The following is a 25,873-nucleotide window of genomic DNA, read 5'->3' as shown; positions in this document are numbered from 1 at the left end:
CAGATTTGGCAGGTATTTCTCATTAATCTGATTTGGCCAAGTAGGTCAGTGTCCAGCCTTGAATTATTAACCAGGAAAATAACGTGCATTGATTGGCTTGGGGTGTGGCTTTAATCTCTGGAAAAATTGGGTGACATTACCGTGCTTTGTTTTACCTCATTAGATGTTATCCTTGAAGCCACCCAAGTTCCTGAGGTTTTGAGGAATCTATGATATAAATCAGGTTATTTCTTGATTTTGCTCTCTGCCATCTTAGGATATGGGTTTCCCAAGACTTAGCTAAGTTTATTATTACTCCTCCATCTCTTTTCCAGCTACCAAAATTTTATTGACAATATCTTTTCTTCTGTTCTTCCTTTAATGTGTTTTATTACCATTTTAGTGGAGTTCGAGGAAGGTACACAAGCTAATGTTTGTATCCATTTCACTGTCTTTAACTGGAAGTCTTATTGGTTCTTTTGTCACAGTACTTGAAAATTGGCAAACATTTAATATTTGTGTATTAGTAATACTGCAAGGAAACAGCTGATAGCTGTAGGTGATAATAACGTAAAATTTTACTTTCTTTTCTATTTTTGTATTTTCTAGATGAATATTTTTTAAAATTTACAAGTGACATATGCTTATTCTAAAAACAAAGGTAGTTGATACTTATCATTATAGAATGGCATAAAGAGTGTAAAATTCCTTGCCCAGAATTCATGCTTGCGGCTGGGCATGGGTGGCTCACGCCTGTAATCCCAGCACTTTGGAAGGTCAAGGCGGGTGGATCATTTGAGGTCAGGAGTTCGAGACCAGCCTGGCCAACATGGTGAAACCCCATCTCTACTAAAAATACAAACATTAGCTGAGCATTACTCATGTGTGCCTGTAGTCCCAGCTACTCAGGAGGCAGAGGTAGGAGAATCGCCTGAACCTGGGAGGCCGAGGTTGCAGTGAGTCGAGATCACGCCACTGCACTCCAGCCTGGCAACAGAGTGAGAGCCTGTCCCCCACTCCCAAAAAAAACATGCTCCCAGAGACAATTACTTAACATTTTTGTGTGTGTATATGTATATATATATAGAATCAAACATACATCATTAGGTGCTGAAAGTTGAACATAATATAATTTGTTTTAATCTTCACTTTAGACTGCATTGCGAAGAACATTTTTTCAGATTAATAGATGCACTTCACTTTATTTATTTATTTATTTTGAGACGGCTTCTCACTCTGTCGCCCAGGCTGGAGTGCAGTGGTGCGATCTCAGCTCACTGCAAGCTCCACCTCCCAGGTTCACGCCATTCTCCTGCGTCAGCCTCCCGAGTAGCTGGGATTTCAGGTGCCCGCCACCACGCCCAGCGAATTTTTTGTATTTTTAGTAGAGACAAGGTTTCACCGTGTTAGCCAGGATGGTCTCGATCTCCTGACCTCGTGATCTGCCCGCCTTGGCCTCCCAAAGTGCTGGGATTATAGGTGTGAGCCACTGCGCCTGGCCTGCACTTCACTTTTTAACCCAATTGAATAGGTTGCTATACTGTGGGCATATTATAATGTAATCATCTTCATTGATAGACATTTATTTTACTGTCTTAAAGAATATCAGCCCACCCATACCTTGCCCTATCCATCTTTAAAAAAAAAAAGAAAGAAAAAGAGCATCACAGAGAATACTCTGTTCTTAACTTTGTATCTCTTGGGTTTCTGCACGATAAATTTCTAGAAGTCTATAAATTTCTAATGGTGCTGTCAGATTAAATTGCTCTCCACGAAGGCTATACCAGTATACACTTCTCCTAATACAGTGTTGGTGAGTGCTTCTCACCATTTCACCAACACTAGGTATTACTGCTTTTAATATTTACGAGTCTGATAGAGTTTTTTACCTTTCTCATTTTTAATTAGTGAGGGTGAACATCTGTTCAGAAGATGAATTACTTTCCTTTCTCCTGACCTACCTTAATTATAGCTGAGTCCATTTTTCTTTGAGTGATTTACATATTGATCAGCAAGAATTATATTAAGGATTTTTTTCCACTCTTCTATTATATAGTTTGTATTTTAAATTTTTTCTTAGAAATATATTTTTTACTAAATGAAGATTTTAAAATTTTTATATAGGTGTATCTGTGAAGTCTTTTTCTTTATGGCCTCTGAATTTTTTTGTCATGCTGAGAAATAAGGCCTTTTCCCCTTCGATAAAATTCAACACCCCTTCATGCTAAAACTGTCAATAAACTAGGTATTGATGGAATGTATCTCAAAATAATAAGAACTATTTATGACAAGCCCACAGCCAATATCATACTGAATGAGCAAAAGCTGGAAGCATTCCCTTGAAAACCGGCACAAGACAAGGATGCCCTCTCTCCCACCACTCCTATTCAACATAATATTGGAAGTTCTGGCCAGGGCCATCAGGCAAGAGAAGGAAAGAAAGGATATTCAAATAAAAAGGAAGTAAAATTGTCTCTGTTTGCAGATGACATGATTGTTTATTTAGAAAACCCCATCGTCTCAGCCAAAAATCTCCGTAAGCTGATAAGCAACTTCAGCAAAGTCTCAGGACACAAAATCAATGTGCAGAAATCACAGGCATTCCTGTACACGAATAATAGACAAGCAGAGAGCCAAATCATGAGTGAACTCCCATTCACTATTGCTAGAAAAGAATAAAATACCTGGGATTACAACTAACAAGGGATGTGAAGGACCTCTTCAAGGAGAACTACAAACCACTGCTTAAGGAAATAAGAGGGGACACAGACAAATGGAAGAATATTGCATGCTTATGGATAGGAAGAATCAATATCGTGAAAATGGCCATACTGCCCAAAGTAATTTATAGATTCAATGCTATCCCCATCAAGCTGCCTTTGACTTTCTCCACAGAATTAGAAAAAAACTACTTTAAATTTCATATGGAACCAAAAAAGAACCTGTATGGCCAAGAGAGTCCTAAGCAAAGAGAACAAAGCTGGAGGCATCATGCTACTTGACTTCAAACTATTACTGTAAGGCTACAGTAACCAAAACAGCATGACACTGGTACCAAAACAGATATGTAGACAAATGGAACAGAATAGAGGCCTCAGAAATAGTGCCACCTATCTACAACCATCTGATCTTTGACAAACCTGACAAAAGCAATGGGGAAAGGATTCTAGCCATATGCAGAAAACAAACTGGACCCCTTCCTTACACGTTTTACAAAAATTAACTCAAGATGGATTAAAGACTTAAACCTAAGACCTAAAACCATAAAAGCCCTAGAAGAAAACCTAGGCAATACCATTCAGGACATAGGCACGGGCAAGGACTTCATGACTAAAACAGCAAAAGCAATGGCAACAAAAGCCAAAATTGACAAATGGGATCTAATTAAACTAAAGAGCTTATGCACAGCAAAAGAAGCTATCATCAGAGTGAACAGGCAACCTACAGAATGGGAGAAAATTTTTGCAATCTACTCATCTGACAAAAGGCTAATATCTGGAACCTACAAAGAACTCAAACAAATTTACAAGAATAAAACAACCCCATCAAAAAGTGGGCGAAGGATATGAACAGACACTTATCAAAATAAGACATTCATGTGGCCAAGAAACATGAAGAAAAGCTCATCATCACTGGTGATTAGAGAAATGCAAATCAAAACCACAACGAAATACCATCTCACGTCAGTTAGAATGGCAGTCATTAAAAGTGAGGAAACAACAGATGCTGGAGAGAATGTGGAGAAATAGGAACACTTTTACACTGTTGGTGGGATTGTAAATTATTTTAGCCATTGTGGAAGGCAGTGTGGCAATTCCTCAAGGACCGAGAACCAGAAATACCGTTTAACCGAGCAATCCCATTACTGGGTATATACCCAAAGGATTATAAATCATTCTGCTCTAAAGACATGTGCACACTTATGTTTATTGCAACACTATTCACATTAGCAAGGACTTGGAACCAACCCAAATGCCGATCAGTGATAGAGTGGGTAAAGAAAATGTGGCACACATACACCATGGAATACTATGCAGCCATAAAAAACGATGAGTTCATATCCATTGCAGGGACATGGATGAAGCTGGAAACCATCATTCTCAGCAAACTAACACAGGAACAGAAAACCAAACACTGCATGTTCTCACTCAAGTGGGAGTTGAACAATGAGAACACATGGACACAGGGAGGGGAATATCACATACCGGGCCTGTGGCGGGGTAAGGGTAGGAGGCTAGGGGAGGGATAGCATTAGGAGAAATACCTAATGTAGATGAGGGGTTGATGGGTGCAGCAAACCACCATGGCACGTGTATACCTATGTAACAAACCACGTTCTGCACATGTATCCCAGTATAATAATAACAAAAAAAGTAAGGCCATTTTGCCTGCTAGATTATACAAATTAAACTTTCTCAAATAAATTCATTTCCATTTTAATGTTATTTATTCCCAGGCTTAGAGACGTTGTTTAAATCAATCTTGAAAATATTATGATACATCTCTCTTTATAATTATTATGCAGGAAAATTGCCTAAGAATTATGACCCAAAAGTTACCCCAGATCCAGAAAGATGGCTGCCAATGCGAGAACGTTCTTACTACCGGGGAAGAAAGAAGGGTAAAAAGAAGGATCAGATTGGAAAGGGGACCCAGGGAGCAACTGCAGGAGCTTCATCTGAGCTGTAAGTTATTGCTCCACAATTGAGGGCACTTAGAACATACATTGTTTCTGAGATTGACTCAAGGCTACTAGTGGGAATTTAATATATGTTAAGTATGAGAAATGTACTGATGTATCTTTGATAAATGTTTATACTACACTTATGTAAATTAAAGAAAATATATTGCCTTTTTAGACTAGTTTTTCCTTTAGTTTTTACAATACAGTCAAATAGTTTTAAGTATTTACAATATAATCAAATATATATTGTGAAATATATATAGTAAAAACTATTTGTATTATAAAAACTAAAGAAAAGTCTCAGTAGGCAACTAAATACACTGAGTCATTCAACTAAATAAATGCCTAGATAAACAGATGTAAATAAATAATATGACTAGAAAGAAGTGTTAGAAATGTTAATACGTTCTGCATGGTTGATGATAGGTTATTTTAAAAATATTTTTTCTGGCCAGGCACGGTGGCTCACGCCTGTAATCCCAGCACTTTGGGAGGCCAAGGCAGGCAATCACCTGAGGTTGCAAGTTCGAGACCAGCCTGGCCAACATGGTGAAACCCTGTCTCTATTAAAAATACAAAATTAGCCAGGTGTGGTAGTGCGCACATGTAATCCCAGCTACTCAGGAGGCTGAGGCAGGAGAATCACATGAACCCAGAAGGATCACGTGAACCCAGGAGGCAGAGGTTGCAGTGAGCTGAGATGGCGCCACTCCTCTCCAACCTGGGCACCACCGCACTCCAGCCTGAGGGACAGAACAAGACTCTTGTCTCAAAAAAATAAAATTTTTTATTTTCTACGCTTTCTAAAAATTGGCATGTGTACCATGTTTACTTTTCTTCAATAAAAACAGTAAAAATGTTATTCAAAAGAAAAGTCAATAGGGAGTTAGGGAGCTTACCTTAAAAGAAGTAGAAAATGTGTTACGTGTGATAAGTAAAATGGGTTAAGTGTGATAAGTAAAACCCATATACATAACATTTTTATACTCTCCCTTTGTTGAATATATGAGTGACCAAAAATGATCTGATCTAATGATTTCAGGGATGCCAGTAAAACTGTGAGCAGCCCACCCACCTCCCCAAGACCTGGCAGTGCTGCAACAGTATCTGCCTCTACAAGTAACATCATACCCCCAAGACACCAGAAACCTGCAGGGGCTCCAGCAACAAAAAAGAAACAGCAACAGAAAAAGAAGAAAGGTGGAAAAGGTGGCTGGTGATGAGAATATTCTTGTTGCAGGCTGTTTTTAAACTAGTCTCAGTGACACTAGGAATATAATAAAGGTAACACAGCAAGAAGCACAGAACTGCTCCCTCTTCATCTCCATATTTTCATAATTTCTTGTGTTTCAAATAGGGAAACATCTTCCTCAAAGTCTGCCTAGTGAGATATGGCCTACTGGTTGCCTTATAGCTTTGTACAGATTATGAGGACTGAAAATAATTGGGCATTTACCCATCTTGGTATCTGTTGTATCCTTTATTTGTGTGTGCTGATTCAATCCTTTTTCAGTTTCACATACCTTATCTAAGGTTTCCCAGGATTTAAACAGAAACTATTTCTACAATTTCAGCTGGAGTCTGAAGATACTTGTTTCTGTTCAAGTCCCACTTTAAATTATGTCTTAGGAGGCCTTAGGAGACTGAAAGTGGAATCTTCTGAGCATTCCTAAATATCTGCTTAGAAATATCATGTGATAAAGAGGGACCTTCTTAATACACTGATGTTCTTCACTTAATTAAATGGATGGCCACAAGAAAAATAAAGTAAATGTCTTAAATAATTTAACCATAAATTTTCTGTCATGTGATATCGGAATATGGGATTATTTTCATATTTTTATATATATATGACTCCTTTGTGCCCCATGTCATTTTCAGATTATGTAACATGCTGATACAGCACCATGAAAGAACTCAAGGAAAATATATCAATGTAAGAAGTTGACTCTTAGACCTAGTGTTCTGAGGTCAGATGGGTTTGGACTATCTCAATCAGAAAGATTAATGACCGTTATCAAGAACATGAACATTGGTTTCCTACATAGAGAGGAAATCAGTATCTGAGTTCGCATACCAGGCAGTATTAAAATCTGACAGATCTGTTTGGCCCATTGATACTCAAATGGTGTCTCCTTCTGGTTATGGATTTTGACCATTGATTACCTTTCTCAATGTAATGAAATATTTTACAGTCAATTTGTGGTGTAAATGTTGCTCTTGTCTTTCCTTGCTTACAAACTATTTTCACATTGAACAGCTGTGAGACAGACACATTGAGATGCCTGCCCTTGTTAGTATTCATTTTATGCTGCCCAACATATCATTTAATTTAGACTTAGAAGTATTTCCTTGTGATTACATTACTCTGTCCTTGTTAATAAAGTGCTGCTGTGTTTGACTCTGAACGTAACTACCAAAACTTCTTCAAAGAGTTTTTTATAAAAGACTTTCCTCCTTTACAAGAAAGAAATGGGGTGTTGCCTTTCTGTTCAGTAAAAGCAGAATCTGCAGTGGCATCTAAACAAAGAGATCCTTTTTAAATACAAATGATGTATTGTGGCATAATACTTTTTTGAGCCCTACAGAGAACAGTCTTTTGGTAATAGTGACGGATATTTATTACTTCTGAATATATACCCCATTATAGGAATAACTGTTACTTATTTAGGATTCCATCACTGAAAATGTTAACCCAAGGCACAGCAGTGAAATTTACAGTTCTCCATTTAGTTGTCATTATTGATAGCATTAGTCATTGCTAAGCAACTGAAACTTCTGTTCAAATAAAGTTTTAATTGTCAAATGAAGTATAAATACATGAACTTTCTAGAAATATTTCCTCTTTTGGATAGGTCTTTAACCAGTACATATATATACTTTGTCAAATATATGGATGTGTATGTGTACATTTATAAAAACCAGTATGGATACATCCATTCACTGTGGTACATTTTAAAATAAAATATTTTAGCAGTGAATATGGATTAAGGTGTTTTGGGTGTTGGCATTTTATGGAGGACTTCCTGGTTAGTATAACCAAGAATTTTCTTTTAAGCTGAGTATCAAAATTGTGTGTACTGTCCCTCTTAGCAAACCCACAAAACTGATCTAATGGGATTGAGAGATTTGGTAAGTTTCAGTGTAAACTTATTGAAAATTCATCTTGGTGTGTGTATAAACAGAAGTAAACCTTTGAAAAACTGATTAAGCATAGCAATTCTAATGCTATTGGGAACAGCCAACCTTAAAAATCATTGCATCACTCAAACCTTCTGGAGCCTGCCATTTATTGTTCCTTACAAGTCTATTTGAAACAGATACAATGAAGGAAAATAAGTTTATTACATTAAAAAATAATTGTGGCTGGGCACAGTGGCTCGCACCTGTAATCCCAGCACTTTGGGAGGCCGAGGCGGGCAGATCACCTGAGGTCGGAAGTTCGAGACCAACCTGACCAACATGAAGAAACCTCGTCTCTACTAAAAATACAAAATTAGCCGGGCATGGTGGCTCATGGCTATAATCACAGCTACTCGGGAGGCTGAGGCAGGAGACTCGCTTGAACCTGGGAGGCAGAGGTTGCAGTGAGCCAAGATCGTGCCATTGCACTCCAGTCTGGGCAACAAGAGTGAAACTCTGTCTCAAAAAATAATAATTGTGCTGGACAGGTGCGGTGGCTCACGCCTGTAATCCCAGCACTTTGGGAGGCTGAGGTGGGCAGATTACCCGGGAGGCCGAGGTGGGCAGATTACCCGAAGTCAGGAGTTCGAGACCAGCCTGGCCAACATGGTGAAACCTCATCTCTACTAAATACAAAAATTAGCTGGGCGTGATGGCACACGCATGTAATCCTAGCTCCTCGGGAGGCTGAGGCAGGAGAATTGCTTGAGCCTGGGAGGTGGAAGTTGCAGTGAGCCGAGATCGTGCCAGTGCACTCCAGCCTGGCGAACAGAGTGAGACTGTCTCAAAAAATAAATAAATAATTGTGCTAAACTGTGAAATATACTAAAGAGTTTAGCAAGATAAAAGGAACCCTCCAGATATTTCTTAGTCAGTTTGAGAAACAATACCACCTTTGAAAACCTCCTCGTGTGCCTTATTTACCATTTATTAGATAATTAGGAGTGACTAGACCATTAGGTTTTGGTTTTAATACTGAGCATTACTAGCAGCTGTGATTCTGGCAGGCTATCTCCGAATAATTTTTTAAAAAGCGAAATACAGGCCGGTCACGCTGACTCATGCCTGTAATCCCAGCACTTTGGGAGGCCGAGGCGGGTGGATCACTTGAGGTCAGGAGTTCGAAACCAGTCTGGCCAATGTGGTGAAACCCCGTCTCGACTAAAAATACAAAAATTAGCCGGGCGTGGTGGTTCACGCCTGTAATCCCAGCTACTTGGGAGGCTGAGGCAGGAGAATCGCTTAAATCCGGGAGGCGGAGGTTGCAGCGAGCTGAGATCGCACTACTACACTCCAGCCTTAGTGACAGAGACTCCGTCTCAAAAAAAAAAAAAAAAAAAAAAGGAACTTAAAACAATGGAACCCGTTCACGTTCTTCTGTCTTTAATAATCCTGGATAGTAGTCTGGAGACACTCCTAATGGAGTTTACTCGGGAGAGGGCGGAGAAATACACGACATGAGCAGTACAGGCGCGTGGTTGAGAGCCGGCGGAAGGCTGAGAATCCTCCCCGGAACCTTTGGACTGTGGCGCCCCAGGGGTTCTTCGCGTAGGCTGTCCGGGCTCGAGATTGAAGCCGGAGACGTCAGACGCTAAGGTTGCTTAGGTTGCGGCCCGCGTGGAAGGCTCTTCTCAGCCATCCTGCCCGGCCCGAGGGAATCGCGCAAGGGACGCTTTTTCTGCAGCAATGATATATACCCCGCCGAGCTGTCCGTCCTGGTTGGGACCTCTTGGTTTCCCTTGGCTGGGCTCAACCCATCCCGTACACCTCCGCCCTTCCCTCTTTGCGTGCCCCTAAGGGTTCAGCGAATCCGCTGCAAGAAGCCCTGCATCCGCCCGGTGAGCGGCTGTTGGCGGCGGTGCCGGGGTTGGCGGCTCCCGCGGGTTGTCTACGCCGCGGGGCCTACGTCTCCGTCGGGCGTGCACCTTGGGAGCCACACCTGGGGCCCAGAGCCACCGCTCAGCACGCGGGCACGCGGCGGGAGGGAAGGAAACAGCGGCGCTGAGGATGGAGAGGGGGAAAGTGAAGAAGAAAGAGAAGGAAAAGGAGACGGAGAAGGAGAAAATCAGAGAAAAGGGAAAGGAAGAGAAATTGAAAAGAAAGGAGGTGGAGCAGAAAATTAAAGAAAAAGAAAAGGAGAAGCAAGAGAAGCAGGAGAGGAGAAAGAGAAAAGAGAAAGAGGAAAAAAGGACAAAGCAAGGGAAGGAGACAAAGAAAGAGAAGGAACAATTTAAGGGACAAGAAGAGGAAGGGGAGAACAAGGACAGCACCTTGACAAGGACCCCGCTCGAGCCGCTGGTAAGAGACCCAGTGTCCAGGACCCCTTGCCCCATGGCCACTGTCGGCGTTCAGACCTCGGCGCTGTCTCTGTTACGTTGGAGGCCCCCGACCCGCGCGGGAGGGAATGGATCTCAGCTGAGGGCTATTTACCTATGGATGAAAGCGATATGCCAAACTTTGAACGACCCATCGCCAGCCCCTTTTCCCGGGCCCCCTGCCCACCCTCGCCGTTAACGTTACCCCTGTGTCTTAACCTTCGTCGGGTCTAGTGTTGAGGGACAAGTGATCTCGGTCTTAATGGGGACATGGGGAACGGCCCCTCTACTGCCCTTGGATCTGTCCAGCGCGCAACACTAGCGCACAGACCACCTGACCACATTTAGAAACCAGTCCGGAACCCTCCCCGCACGCAGGCCCTCTTTTCATTGAATGCGTTCTTTTGTCAGAAGGGGCAGGGTTCCAGAATGCAGGAGGTGTTGGGGACGCTGCAGTTGATGCCTCCATTGTTTTCAGACCACCAGTTCCCTGAATGCATGGCGGAAAAGTTTTAACTGACGGGTCTTAAAAACTTGGCATTGTTTGGGTCAGCTGGATGGTCTCTGTGCTCCTGGAGTTCCTGAACTGGCTCCTTGACTTAGAGCTACGATCTGGTTCTAAACAATTTGAATGATTAACACAGTTGTTGTTTTTCTTTTTTCTTTTTTGTAATAGGGTCTCACTCTGCCACTCAGGCTGGAGGGATCCTCCCGCCTCAGCCTGGCACCGCCCCCATCTCCCAACCTCAGTGACTGGCACTACAGGCACACGCCACCATGTCCAGCTAATTTTTGTATTTTTGTGTAGAGATGGAGTTTCGCCATGTAACCCAGGCTGATCTCAAACTCCTGGGCTCCAGCAATCCGTCTGCCTCGGCCTCCCAAAGTGCTGGGATTACAGGCGTGAGCCACCACGGATTAACAGATACTTGATCTCTGGTAAAACACAGACTACATAGACCCATATTTGGCTAAAGGAATAACTTCTGACAAAAAAACAGTGGTGTTCAGCATCTCATTTTGTGTCTGAACTCTATTTTACAAATTCAGCTTTCCTTAGTCTCGAAAAGATAAATGTGAGGAAGCGTGAATGCAGAATTTCTAGGTAGGATGGGCGTAGGGACAGCAATGTGGTTGGAAAGGGAACTGGTGTTTTGTTTTGTTTTGTTTTGAGACAGTCTGGCTCTGTCACCCAGGCTTGAGTACTGTGGCATGATCTCGGCTCACTGCAACCTCCACCTCCCAGGCTCAAGTCATCCTCCCACCTCAGCCTCCCAAGTAGCTGGGAATACAGGTGCACACCACCTTGCCTAGCTAATTTTTGTATTTTTGGTAGAGATGGGGTTTCGCCATGTTGCCCAGGCTGGTCTTCAACTCCTGAACGCAAGCGATCCATCCACCTTGGCCTCCTGCCGAGACCAGCTTGGTCGGGGAGACCCTACCCAGTGTCCCTAGAGGAATTAAAGACACGCACACAGAAATAGAGGTGCAAAGCAGGAAATCAGAGGTCTCACTGCCTTCAGAGCTGAAAGCCCCAAACAGAGATTTACCCACATATTTATTAACAGCAAACCAGTCATTAGCATTGTCTCTATAGATACTAAATTAACCAAAAGTATCGCTTAAGGGAAACGAAGGGATGGGCCGAATTAATTGCAGCTGGAACACGCACTTAAGACATAGATCACTCAGGCTTTTGTTTGTGGCTTAAGAATGCCTTTAAGGCCGGGCGCGGTGGCTCAAGCCTGTAATCCCAGCACTTTGGGAGGCCGAGACGGGCGGATCACGAGGTCAGGAGATGGAGACCATCCTGGCGAACACGGTGAAACCCCGTCTCTACTAAAAAATACAAAAAAACTAGCCGGGCGAGGTGGCGGGCGCCTGTAATCCCAGCCACTTGGGAGGCTGAGGGAGGAGAATGGCGTGAACCCGGGAGGCGGAGCTTGCAGTGAGCTGAGATTCGGCCACTGCACTCCAGCCTGGGCGACAGAGCGAGACTCCTCAAAAAAAAAAAAAAAAAAAAGAATGCCTTTAAGCAGTTTTCCGCCCTGGGCAGACCAGGTGTTCCTTGCCCTCATTCCTGTAAACGCACAACCTTCCAGCTTGGGCGTTATGGCCATTATGGACATTTTACATTGCTGCAGAGATTTTGTTTATGGCCAGTTTTGGGGCCAGTTTGTGGCCAGATTTTGGGGGGCTTGATCCCAACAGCCTCCCAAAGTGCTGGGATTACAGGCAAGAGCCACTGTGCCCGGCCTGGGAACTGCTTTTTATTCACACTATTTTATAGGACCTAAGATGTCATTAGTCTAGGTACCACTAAGAAAGAAAAAAAAAAAGCCGGCACGGTGGCTCACGCCTGTAATCCCGGCACTTTGGGAGGCCAAGGCGGACAGATCACCTGAGGTCAGGAGTTCCAGAACAGACTGGCCAACATGGCAAAATCCCATCTCTACTAAAAATACAAAAAAATTAGCTGGGCATGGGTGGCATGTGCCTGTAATCACAGCTACTCGGGAGGCTGAGGCAGGAAAATCACATGAACCTGGGAGGCGGAGGTTGTAGTGAGTCAAGATTGTGCCACTGCACTCCACCCTAGGCCACAGAACGATATTCTGTCTCAAAAATAAATAAATAAAAAATTCTGCCAATCAAAATATGACATACTCTCAATTGTCAAAGACATCCTAATTTCAGAGATGTTAAAATGTGGAATGTGGGGGGCGGAATGTGTATCTTAGAATGAATGAAGTATGTCGGGGTAGGCTGAATGGGGCTTCTGGTGAAGACTGACAGGACATAATCCACTCTTGGCTGCCATTTCTTGGTGCTGGTATTGCTTGAAAACATGCAATTGTAAGCCATCCAATGACGTTTCCCTTGCCCCTCTTCCTTACCTTGACACACTCTCAGAATGACATCATAACATTTAGATGCAACTGAAGGGAATGGAGAAGAGGCAGGATGGAAGACATCTATGAAAATACAATTTAAGAGTCATCAAAGATTGGCTCTAAGAACAAATAAGTACTTTTTTTTTTTTTTTTTCTTTTTTGAGATGGAGTTTCACTCATGTTGCCCAGGCTGGAGTGCAATGGCACGATCTCAGCTCACTGCAACTGCCAGCTCCCAGTTTCAAGTGATTCTCCTGCCTTAGCCTACCCAATAGCTGGGATTACTAGTATGCACCACCATGCCCGGCTAATTTTGTATTTTTACTAGACATGGGATTTCACCATGTTGGTCAGGCTAGTCTCAAACTCCTGACCTCAGGTGATCCACCCTCCTCGGCCTCCCAAAGTGCTGGGATTACAGGTGTGAGCCACCACACCGGCCTACTTTTTTCAAATTTTGGTAATTCACTGTATGGCCTTCATAAATCAAGCTCTCTGTACAAGTCTTTATGTTAAAGTTTACGCCCTGGAAACCACATTTCGGAGCACTCTGAACGATTTTCACACCAGCCTGCCCTTCTGTCCCTCAGTCATTTGCCATAAAAATTCTAAGGCTAATACATTGATAGAATGCTTCTTTGTTTTTTTTCTTTTCTCTTTTTTGGGGGGGATCGAGGGGGATGGAGTCTCTGTCACCCAGGCTGGAGTGCAGTGGTATCATCTCAGCTCCTGCAATCTCCATCTCCCAGGTTCAAGCAATTCCTGTAGCTGGGATTACAGGCATGTGCCTCAGCCTCCCAAGTAGCTGGGATTACAGGCATGTGCCACCATGCCTGGCTGATTTTTGTATTTTTGGTAGAGACAGGGTTATGCCGTGATGGCCAGGCTGGTTCCAAAGTCCTGGCCTCAAGTGATCCACCTGCATTAGCTTCCTAAAATGCTGGATTTACAGATGAGAGCCACGATGCCCAGACTAGAATGCTTCTGTCTAAGTTTACTTCAAGTTCATCAGTTTGTTTTTTTGTTTGTTTGTTTGAGATGTTGTCTTGCTGTGTTGCCCAGGCTGGAGTGCAATGACGCCATCTCGGCTCACTGCAACCTCCACCTCTGAGGTTCAAGTGATTCTCCTGCCTCAGCCTCCCGAGTAGCTGGGATTACAGATGCCCACCACTGCACCCAGCTAATTTTTTTTTTTTTTAGACGGAGTCTCGCTCTCTTGCCCAGACTGGAGTGCAGTGGTGCGATCTCAGCTCACTGCAAGCTCCGCTTCCCGGGTTCATGCCATTCTCCTTCCTCAGCCTCCGGAGTAGCTGGGACTACAGGCGCCCGCCACCACGCCTGGCTAATTTTTTGTATTTTAAGTAGAGACAGGGTTCCACCGTATTGGCCGGGTCGTTTCGAACTCGTGACCTCAGGTGATCTGCCTGCCTTGGCCTCCCAAGTTCGTCTGTTTTTAAAACAAATATTAATTTGTGATTGAAACTGGCTTAATAATTTCTATAACCTTTTCATTTAATTGTGATACTTATATTAAAAAGTATAAAAGGGAGGCCCGGTGTGGTGGCTCATGCCTGTAATCCCAGCACTTTGGGAGGCCAAGGTGGGCAGATCACGAGGTCAGGAGTAAGTATAAGAGGGAAACCTTGCCCTGAGATCTTACAATCTAGTTATTCAATTGTGAAGACAGGCAAAATTAATAATTGAGACCTTAGATGCTTATGCACTGAGTGGCACAGTCGATACATGCACCACGGAGGTCCCAAGACCCCAAACAAAATGAACTCAGGTGCAGTCTCCAATTCATAGACACGAATTCAAGAAGCAAAATGAAGTCTGAAAATTGGTCCTATAATCTATAGCACTACTCATAAATGCTTGTAGTATTTATTTGATAGACTGATCAGGAGTTAGGGGATGGAGGAGGGATGTGAAATTAGTATCACATAATGAACAGCTAATTAGAAAATGTTCACTAGTTGGTATAGTTTGTTCTAGACCTATAAAATATTCGTGAAGTTTTATCCTTTTTTTTTTTTTGGAGACAGGGTCTCACTCTGTTCCCCAGGCTGGAGTTCAGTGTGCAATCTCAGCTCACTGCAACCTCTGCCTCCTGGGTTCAGGTGATTCTTGTGCCTCAGCCTCCCAAGTAGCTGGACTTACAGGTGCATGCCACCACACCTGGCTAATTTTTTGTATTTTTAGTAGAGATGGGGTTTCACTACATTGGCCAGGCTGGTCTGGAACTTCTGACCTCAAGAGATCCTCCCGCCTCGGCCTCCCAAAGTGCTGGGATTACAGGTGTGAGCCACCTGGCCCGTGAAGTTTTATTCTGGATACAATTCCAAGAATATTATTGGATTCTACCACAGGCAGGCCCACTGCCAAGACCCAGAAAAATGAGCCCCTGATAGCATGGGCTTATTGATTTATCTTTTGTTTCACAGGAGAAAAACAAGCAAATCCTAGTGCTGGGCCTGGATGGAGCAGGAAAAACCAGTGTCCTCCACTCTCTAGCTTCAAACAGAGTCCAGCATAGTGTGGCACCCACCCAAGGTTTCAATGCAGTTTGCATCAACACTGAAGATGGCCAAATGGAGTTCCTGGAGAGTAAGCTCTCTGTTCCTTAGTTACAAGATAGCCACATTTTATTCTCTCTTAAGCCAGACATGATGTTAGCAACATTGAGTCTTTGTGAATACTAACACTGAATCAGATTTTCCTAGACTTTTAGAATGGATGTGTAGTTTAATACCCAGGTACACTGTGGGGGGAATCACTTTTTGCTTTTTTGATGTTCTCCTTTTTACAGTAGTGGTGATAAAGGGGGAGTTTAGAGGAAGGCTTTAGCACTCCCTCCTATAATCTCCTGTAATCAGCCTTCTTCCCACACTGCTGCAAATGAGCATGCAATCTAAGTTTAAGTACAGTGTGCTTGCTTCTCTGCAAATAAAATTATAGACAAGCTCCAGACCTCTCCTTCTAAATAGATGGCAGTCCACAGGCCCCTACTGGATAGTAATTCTGGAGTCACCACCTCTAAATATTACTCTGAAGTTGAGTCAAGTCCTCTTGTCTTCTCTTTACACATTCATCCGTCCTCATGGCATTAAATATCATCTGTATGCTAATGGCTCCCAAATTTATTTATCCAGCCCAAACATATCCAAGTCCTCTAAAACCTAACAAGGGAAAAACAAAATGCTTGATTTTTCCCATATCTGTTCCTTTCCCTGTAATCTTCTGGTCAGTAAATGGCTCCATACCCATCAAGTTGCTCTAGCCAGAAACCTGAGAGTCACCCTTGACTCCTCCTTTTGCATCCCCACCTCCAGTCCACAAGTAAAACACTATGAATTTTGCCAGCTCTGATGCATCTCTCAAATTCATTGGTTACATCGTTTCTACTGCCTCTATGTAAGTCGGAACCTGGATCATCTATTACTTAGATTATTATAGTCACCTTTTTACTTTGGCTTTTATCTGCTTATGAAGAGCAGTATTTTAACACATACTTATCATTTGCTAATTTAAAACTCTTCAGTGGAGATCTCATCCTTGTAATAAAATCGAAAATCTTTATTATGGCCCATGAGGCTCTTCATAAACTGCCTCCTCCCTAACCTTACCTCACCCCAGGCTTATTGTACTCCTTTCTTTCTTTTCTTTTACAAGAGCTTTCTTGGGTGTGCCTTCTGTCAGAAATACTACCACCCCTGCTCTTCCCACGATGGCTTGCTCCTCAGCCTTCAGGTTATTAGCTTACATGGCCCCATAAAATCAATCATTCTTTTTTTTTTTTTCTTTTTTTTTTGAGACAGAGTCCTGCTCTGTCACCCAGGCTGGAGTGCAGTGGTGCGATCTCAGCTCACTGCAACCTCTGCCTCCTGGGTTCAAGCGATTCTGTTGCCTCAGTCTCCTGAGTAGCTGGGATTACAGGCACACACCATCATGCCCGGCTAATTTTTTTGTATTTTTAGTAGAGACGGGGTTTCACCATGTTGGCCAGGCTGGTCTCGAACTCCTGACCTCAGGTTATCCACCCACCTTGGCCTCCCAAAGTGCTTGGATTACAGGCGTGAACCACTGCACCCAGCCCATAAAATTATTCTTTCTAAGTATGTTCCCCAATGCTGTTTGCTTCCTCCATAAGGTTTTTAATAACATTCACTATTTATTTTTATTTGTTTTTGATCTGTCCACCCAACTGGATGGTAACTTTTGCTATACTTGTTTTGTTCAACAATATATACCCAATGTCTGGCAAATAGTACATATTCAACAAAAATGCATTAAGTGCTAACTGTGTTCCCGATTTTTATCATAATCATCAATATCCTGAAGAAGAATAGCAGTTTACACTTGGAACCTTTAAGTTTTAAAATGTGTATCTTCACAGTGGCTATATTAAGCCATCAATTTAGGTAAGTTTTCATAATGCCACAGGGCATAGCTTCTAAGGAGGTTTTTTTTAGGATGCAGCATCCAGTGGTATTCAGTGATATAAATCTGTATGGACTGTTATGCTATCGTGTAACACTTGGAGTATGTTGGGGATTGGTGGGAGGTGAAGTTTTATTATATAAGCCTATTTGTAGAAATGAGATATTCACATATAATTTTGCCTATATCTCTTCATCAACATTCTACAGATCATCTTAATCTTTAAAAAAAATTCTTTTAGTTTATGCACTAAAAGTAGTGGCAAAATAAATGGAGAGATTTCAGTTTCTATTATAGTTTTTGAAGGGCCTTTCTGTGACAAAACCACAAATCCTGGTTAAAATTTATTTTTTAAAGCATTGATGAACTTGCAACAGTAAGTCAAATTTGCAAGGCTACCTGCTTTACTCTTCTTGCCCTTTCCCTCCTTCCAAAGAAAGAAGAATAAAACAACTCATGAGATGAAACTGGAGTGACAGCCACAGTAGATAAGCAGATTAAAAAGTGGTGTTATCTAGAGGCACATACCAGTATTTAATCTGCAGTGGGCCTGAGACAAAATAGGAAAGCACTAAGATGCCTGCATGACATGAGGGCCCCTGGAAGAGTGCTAACATGCTCCCAGTCAGTAGCTCCCCCAGTTTCTAATTCTGGAGCAAAGACCCCCAGTATTCTCATAAATTAAGATTAATCAAATATGAATATGAGTTCACGCCAGGCATAGTGGCTCACACCTGTAATCCCAGCACTTTGAGAGGCCAGGGCAGGTGGACTGCTTGAGTCCAGGAGTTTGAGAACAACCTGGGCAACATGGCAAAATCCTGCCTCTACAAAAAATACAAAAAATGAGCTGAGCATGGTGGTGCATGCCTGTAGTCCCAGCTACTCTGGAGGCTGAGGCAGGAGGATCATTTGTGCCCAGAAGGCAGAAGTTGCAGTGAGCCGTGATCATGCCTCTGTATTCCAGCCTGGGCAACAGAGTGAAACCGTATCTCAAAAAAGAAGACAAAATCTACTGATCAAAACTAGCATTTAAAGCATTTATAATCTTAAATGCTTATAGCTGAAAGGAAAATAGCTGAAAACGTATAGGTTAAATATGCAATGTAAATTAGGTAAAAGAACAACAGAATAAAACCAAAGAGGTTGAGGGAGAGATGATAAAGACACGAAGCGAATGAAATTGATGAAGACACAGTAGCAAAGATCAGCAAAGTCAAAAGTTAGTTCCTTGAATAGATAAACAAAATAGACAAATTTCTGGTGAAATTCATTAAGGAAAATCTGGAAACCACAAATAAATAATGTCATGAAGGAAAAAGAGCATATCATTCATTAAGATGACAAGAGTGTAATACCTGTGTTAACAAATTTGTACCAATAGATATAAAGTCCTGGATAAGTGGCAAAAATCCTCCAAACGTGTGTCTTAGGAAAATGGACTCAATAAGAAATAGGAATATTGAATAATTTAAAACTTCTAAAGAAATCAATAGCAAAAAAATCATCCTATAAGGAAAAACACCCGATCAGTTGGTTTATAGGTGGGCTCTTATCAATCTTAATCTTACATAAATTCTTTCAGAGAATAGGGGAAAAAAAGAAATGCTCTCCAACTCACAGTGTGAGGTCGCTTGTATATCCAAACCAGCAAAGAGTATAAGAAATGGAAATGCAGAAATCTGAACAAAATTGTAGTAAACTAAATTCGGTTAATATATTAAAGAGATAATATATCACCAGATGAGTTTCTCCAAGAATGAAAGGTTGGTTTAACATTTGAAAATAGCCAGGTGTGGTGACTTATGCCTGTAACTCCAGCACTTTGGGAGGCCGGGGGGGCGGGGGGGGGGGGCGGATCACTCACTTAAAGTCAGGAGTTCAAGACCAGCTTGGCCTAACATGGTGAAACCCTGTCTCTACTAAAAAGACAAAAATTAGCCGGGCATGGTGGCAGGTACCTGTAATCCCAGCTACTCAGGAGTAACTGAAGAAGGAGAATTGCTTCAACCCGGGTGGTGGAGGTTGCAGTGAGCCAAGATCATGCCACTGCTCTCCATCCAGCCTAGATGACAAGAGCAAAACTCCATCTCAAAAAAAAAAAAAAAATTTCATTCAACATTATACAGGAGGTTCTAGTTAGTTTGAGAAAAAGAAATAAAAGGCGTAAGAATTAGAAAGGAAGAAATAAAACAATACTTATTTACAAATTATATAATTGTCTTCAAAGAAAGCCTAAAACACCCTTCAAATTATTAGAAATGATAAGAACTTGGCAAGACAACTGTATATAACAATATAAAATTAATTGTATTTCTATTACCCAGCAGCATGCAGCCATTTTCAATAGCAACAAAAGATAGGAATAAACCAAACAAAAAAATGTGTCTATCTATACAGAGAAGATCTGTAGATGTCATTGAAAAACACTGAAAGACCTAAATAGACAGAGACATCATACAGTTTTCATGAATAGGTAGACATTATATCAAAAAAATATTAATTCTCCCCAAATTGACGTTTAAATACAATTCAATTCCAATCAATAGCTCAACAAGATTTTTAAAAAGGAGTTTGACAAGCTGAGGCTAAAATTGACATGGGCGAGCAAAGGAGTAAAGAAAGTCAAGACACTCAAAGAAATTAGTAAGAAAGATGGACTTGTCCTGTCAAGTATCAAATCTTATTATAAAGCTATGAAACTAAAATGTGTGGTGTTGGCACAAGAATGAACAGAATGACCAAAGGAACAAACTAGAGAGTCCACTGGGGAAACTATTCAATAAATGGTGCAGGAACAACATGGAATAAAAATGAAATTAGTTTCCTGCCTCCTATGCATACAAATGTATACATCAATTTCCGATGGATAAAAGCCAAATGTAAAAAGCTTTGTGGAGAAAATATAGACTATCCTTATGACTTCAGGAGAGAGAAAGATTTTTTAAACAGGATACAAAAAATAATAACCATAAGAAAGATGGATAAATGTAACTATATTAAAATGGAAAACATCTGTTCATTAAAAAGATGCCACAAAACAGGAGAAGATACATGCAACACATCCAAGCAAATGCCTAGTATCCAGAATATATAAAGAACTCCTACAAATAAAAACAACATAAAAACATTGGCAAAAGACATGAATAACATTTCACATAAAACAAATTAGAAGTGAACATATGGAAAATACTCAACTTGATCAGTAAGTAGAATTCAAATTAGGCAAAAAAAAAAAAAAAAAGAAAGAAATCTGATAATATCAAGTTTTGAAGAGGATGTGGCCAGGTGCAGTGACTCACGCCTGTAATCCCAACACTTTGGGAAGCCAAGGTGGGTGGATCACTGGAGTTCAAGGGTTCAAGACCAGCCTGGGCAACATGGTGAAACCCCAGCTCTACAGAAAATACAAAATTAGCCAGGCATGGTGGCTCGTGCTTGTAGTCCCAGCTGTTGGTGAGACTGAAAAAGGAGGATCGCTTGAGCCCAGAAGGCGGAGGTTGCAGTGAGTGGAGATTGCACCACTGCCCTCCAGCCTGGATGACAGAGCACAACCTTGTCTCAAGGAAAATAAAATAAAATAAAAGAGGATGTGAATGTAGAGGAAACTTATTGGCTATTAGCTGTTGGCAGAGTGTGTATTGGTACCAACTTCTCTGGAAAATAATTTGGCGTATTTGGCATTAGTTCCATGCTTAGATAACTGGAGAAACTCTTGCTTGTATGGACCTCAGGAGACAATACAAAAATGTTTACAGCAGCATTGTTTATTGCAGCAAGAAATGAGGAACAACCCAAACGTCCACTAATGTTTTAACTAAGCGTGTTAAAACCATATGAGTTACTTAGAAGGTCACACAGCACTATTTTAACAAATTAAAAACACAAAATGCTTCAAAGAATGACTAGCCTACCTCTGTACAAAGGAAGCCAAAGGGAAGGCAAAGATCCTTTCTTGTTAGCATTTAAAATACTTTTGTTAAGTTCTTGAAACAGAGGTCCAAAAAGTTTTTCTGTCAAGGACTACATAGGAACTAATTTATGCTTTGCAGGCCACCTGCTCTCTATTGCAGTCACTCAACTCTGTCTTGAGAAAGCAGTCATAGACAATATGTTCTATATGTTCAATGTTACTATAAAACTTTATTTCTGGGCACCAAAATCTAAATTTGATATAATAGTCCTGTGTTAGAAAATGTTATTCTACCTTTTTTTTTCCTCCAGTATTTAGACATATAAAAGCTATTCTTACCTAGTGAGCTGTATAAAAATAGGCAGTTGGTCAGATTTGAACTGTGGGCCATGGTTTGCCAATACTCCTCCTAGGACAAAAATGAAAACAAAATCCATTGTATATATGTTATTATCATTAACCAAAAAGTTTATTCTGGGAAGAATCAGCAGGATGAAGTAATCAAAAGGCATTTTTTTTTTTCTGAAGCAAATATTCCTGAATACCCACAGGATCATGTTAACTCTGTGCAATATTAAGAGGAGAAGTTAGTTCTAGGATTTTGACAAAGGAAAAAAAATTGTGCACGTGAGACTAGCCAATGTATTCAGTTCCTTTAAAAATTATTTTAATGTGTATTTTATCCTAACATCCTTTTCCATTCTTAATTATTTTAGTAGCATGCTCCCATTTTCTTTTTCTTTTTCTTTCCTTTCTTTCTTTTTTTTTTTTTTTCCAGATAGATGGGGTCTCACTCTGGAGTGTGGTGGCGCAAACACAGCTCACTGTAGCCATGTTCACGCCTCTGCACTTCCTGGACTCAAGTGATCCTCCTGCTTCAACCTCCCTAGTCGCTAGCACCACAGGCATACACCAGCACACCGGCCCATTTTTTAGTTTTTATTTTTGTAGAGACAGGGCCTCACCCTGTCGCCCAGCCTGGTCTTGAACTACTGGGCTCAAGCAGTCCTCCTGCCTCAGCCTCCCAAAATGTTGAGATTACAGGCGTGAGCAACTGTACCTGGCCTTACTCCCATTTTCTGAGCTATAACTGATTAAGATGCAGTGGCTGACTTGGCTGCTGTGGACAATGGGAACAGGAGACATCCACTGTAGTATTTCGCATCTCTCTGCTGATCCTTTGTGATACAGTAATGAAGGAACCACTTGTGATGGTTCTTCTCACCAGCCAGTTCCCCACTAACATGCCTGTGGTCCCTCTGAGGACTGGGTACACTCTAACACGGTGATACTTTATCAAAACACCTGTCCTGTGTTCAGAAATCTGGATGTGCCCTCCCTGCTCCCAGGGTGGGTGCTTCTGTAATTTTGTGTGTGTGTGTCTTCTTCCTCTACTATTCTCTGTAGTTGGTGGCAGTGAACCTTTTCGGTCCTACTCGGAAACGTACCTATCCAAGGGATTGCTGCTTATCTTTGTGGTGGATTCAGCAGATCACAGCCGATTACCTGAAGCCAAGAAATACCTTCATCAGCTAATTGCGGCAAACCCAGTACTTCCTCTGGTTGTGTTTGCAAACAAACAGGTAAAAATCTGTGCAAATATAAATTGTACTCAGTAGTTTTGTATTTAATACAAAAAATGAATATGTGTAATAGCTAGTCAACAATAAGCTATATATTTAATTCAGTTTATGTTTATTAGAGCTCTTGGATTATAAACACCTTGAGGGTAGAGACTATTATTCATCTTTGTGTTCCTTTTAATACCTAGTATACTGTCTTGTGGATGCTAGGAATTCAACAGATGTGTGTTGAACTTACTTCAATAAATACATGTTAATTGTTAAATTTGATTCAACAAAATATGAGTGGCTACCATGTATAAAGAAATTGTTTTGCTTTAGATCAATCAGATTGAGCCGAACTTATTCTACACATGCATTAAAAATATTAAATATATGTGGAGAATTTGGAACCCTTGTACACTGTTGGTGAGAATGTAAAATGGTAGAGCTGCTATGGAAAACGGTAACATGGTTCCTCAAAAGAATCAAAAATAGAGGCTGGGCGCGGTGGCTCACACCTGTAATCCCAGCACTTTGGGAGGCCAAGGGTGGGGGATCACGAGGTCAGGAGATTTAGACCATCCTGGCTAACACGGTGAAACCCCGTCTCTACTAAAAATGCAAAAGATTAGCCGGGCGTGGTGGTGGGCGCCTGTAGTCCCAGCTACTTGGGAGACTGAGGCAGGAGAATGGCGTGAACCCAGGAGGCGGAGGTTGCAGTGAGCCGAGATAGCGCCACTGCACTCCAGCCTGGGTAACAGAGTGAGACTCCGTCTCAAAAAGAAAATCAAAAATAGAATTCCCTTATGATGCGGCAATTCCACTTCTGGGCATACAGTGAAAAGAATTAAAAGCAGGGACTCAAACTGGTATTTGTATGTTTGGCTGTTTTATGTTTCTTTATGTTTTATATTGTTTTGTTTTATATGTTTTATGTTTTTTGTGATATGTTCATAGCAGCATTACTCATAACAGCCAAAAATGGAAGCTACCCAAGATAAATGGATGTATAAAATACGGTATACACATGCAAAGGGAATTTTTTTTTTTTCAAAGACAGAGTTCTGCTCTAGCACCCAGGCTGGAGTGTAAGTGGTGTGATCTCAGCTTATTAACTCCTGGGTTCAAGTGAGTTGCATGCCTCAGCCTCCCAAGTAGCCAGGATTACAGGCATGCACCACCACTCCCGATTATTTATTTATTTATTTATTTATTTATTTATTTGAGACAGAGTCTTGCTCTGTCTCCCAGGCTGGAGTGCAATGGCGCAATTTTGGCTCACCACAACCTCCGCCTCCTGGGTTCAAGTGATTCTCTGCCTCAACCTCCTGAGTAGCTGGGACTATAGGCACATGCCACCACGCCCAGTTAATTTTTGTATTTTTAGTAGAGACAGAGTTTCTCCATGTTGGCCATGCTGATCTCGAACTTTTGGCCTCAAGTGATCCACCCACCTGGGCCTCCCAAAGTGCTGGGATTACAGGCGTGAACCACCGCACCCAGCCACAATGGGATATTGTTCAGCCTTAAAAGGGAAGGAAATTCAGACGTATGTCCCGACATGGATGAACCTTGAGAACATTATGCTAAGTGAATAAGTCAGTCACAAAAGGGTAAATACTATCTGATTCCATTTATATGAGGTACCTAGAGTTGTCAGATTCATAAAAATAGAAAGTGGAGTAGTGATTTCCATGGGTTGGGGGAGGGAAGAACGTGCAGTTATCATTTAATGGATACAGAGTTTCAGTTTTGCAGATAAAAGTTTTGGAGATGGATGGCGGTGATAGTTGCATAACATTGTGAATATACTTAATGCCACTGAACTGTACACTTAAAAATGGTTAAGGAGAAAAATTTTGTGATATGTATTTAACACAATAAAAATTGAAAAACAATTTAAACATCTATAATATTGTAATGCTAAAGTCCCTTTCTCAATTGTTAAGTTTGCCAATCATAGAAGAGCTCAATTCCTGACTTTTCTCCTACTACTTCTATGGGTGAATGTATATGGAAGTAAACTAAGTAATTAAAAATGATGACCTAAAATAGGAGCCTATGTTAAAGTCCAGTACAAAAGCTAGTCCAGCAGACTCTGTCTCAAAAGAAAATTAAAAAAAGAGAGAGAGAGGCTGATGCTTTTATTGTTTTGTTGTTAAGTGGAGCATCTTAAGTACCATAAACTACAAAGTGAGCTGTATAGTATTCCATAGCATTAATATGCCAAACTGTTATCGTTTTCTTACTGCTGGGAATTTGAATTATTTCCAATTTTTTATTGTTCTTAATGGTGCTGCCAGTGAGCCTTCATGTATGTGTCTCTTTGAGGATGTGTATGAACATTTTGCTGGTGGATATGCCTAAAATAATGGCTGGGATTTTGGATTTGTACATATTCTGTTTTATTAGATATCACCAAGTTACTTTCCAAAGATGTTGCGCCAATTTATTCTTCCACCAGCAGAATATGACAGTTTTTGCAGCTCTACATCCTTGTCAATACTTGGTATTGTCAGACCTTTTCATTTTTGCCAGTCTGATGGGTGAACTTGTTTTTTATTATTCTAATGTGCATTTCCTTAACTACTTGTGAGTTTGAACATTTTTTCAGATGTTTATTAGTTATTGGTCTCCACATCTGTAAATTGCCTATTAATATGTTTTCCCAAATTGCTACTAGGGTGTTTATCTTTCTTATTTTAGTTGTAGGAGTCTTTCATATCATTTGGAAAAATAATCCTTTGTTAGTTATGTGCATTACAATTATCTTTCCCAGCATCCTGGTGGCTTATCATTTTACTTTGCTTACTTTTATACAGAAGATTTTCTTCCCTCCCCTCCCCTCCTCTCCCCTCTTTTCTTTTCTTTTTTTTTTTTTTTTTTTTTCCTTTTTTTTT

At 41.2% G+C, this 25,873-nt stretch overlaps 2 protein-coding genes across 2 annotated transcripts in view; both read left to right on the top strand.

Annotated features, from left to right (window-relative positions):
• SRP72 (signal recognition particle 72) overlaps positions 1–6,459 on the top strand; it is a 39,012-nt gene extending 32,553 nt beyond the window's left edge. The window contains exons 18-19 of the mRNA XM_017849245.1: positions 4,505–4,664; positions 5,706–6,459. Coding sequence (XP_017704734.1) covers positions 4,505–4,664; positions 5,706–5,883 — 338 coding nt within the window. The 3' untranslated portion in view covers positions 5,884–6,459. The remainder of the gene's footprint in view (positions 1–4,504; positions 4,665–5,705) is intronic.
• A 2,767-nt stretch (positions 6,460–9,226) lies between these two features.
• Positions 9,227–25,873, top strand: part of ARL9 (ARF like GTPase 9) — a 20,432-nt gene continuing 3,785 nt past the window's right edge. Inside the window, exons 1-3 of the mRNA XM_017849248.1 lie at positions 9,227–10,144; positions 15,500–15,662; positions 22,816–22,991. Of these exons, the coding sequence (XP_017704737.1) occupies positions 9,854–10,144; positions 15,500–15,662; positions 22,816–22,991 (630 nt within the window). The 5' untranslated portion in view covers positions 9,227–9,853. The remainder of the gene's footprint in view (positions 10,145–15,499; positions 15,663–22,815; positions 22,992–25,873) is intronic.

This window comes from Rhinopithecus bieti, unplaced genomic scaffold, assembly GCF_001698545.2.
Source record: "Rhinopithecus bieti isolate Rb0 unplaced genomic scaffold, ASM169854v2 scaffold_31527, whole genome shotgun sequence".
In the NCBI taxonomy this organism is placed as follows: Eukaryota; Metazoa; Chordata; class Mammalia; order Primates; family Cercopithecidae; genus Rhinopithecus; species Rhinopithecus bieti.
Note: the sequence above shows the minus strand (reverse complement) of the source record. Positions and strands in the feature narration are given on the sequence as shown.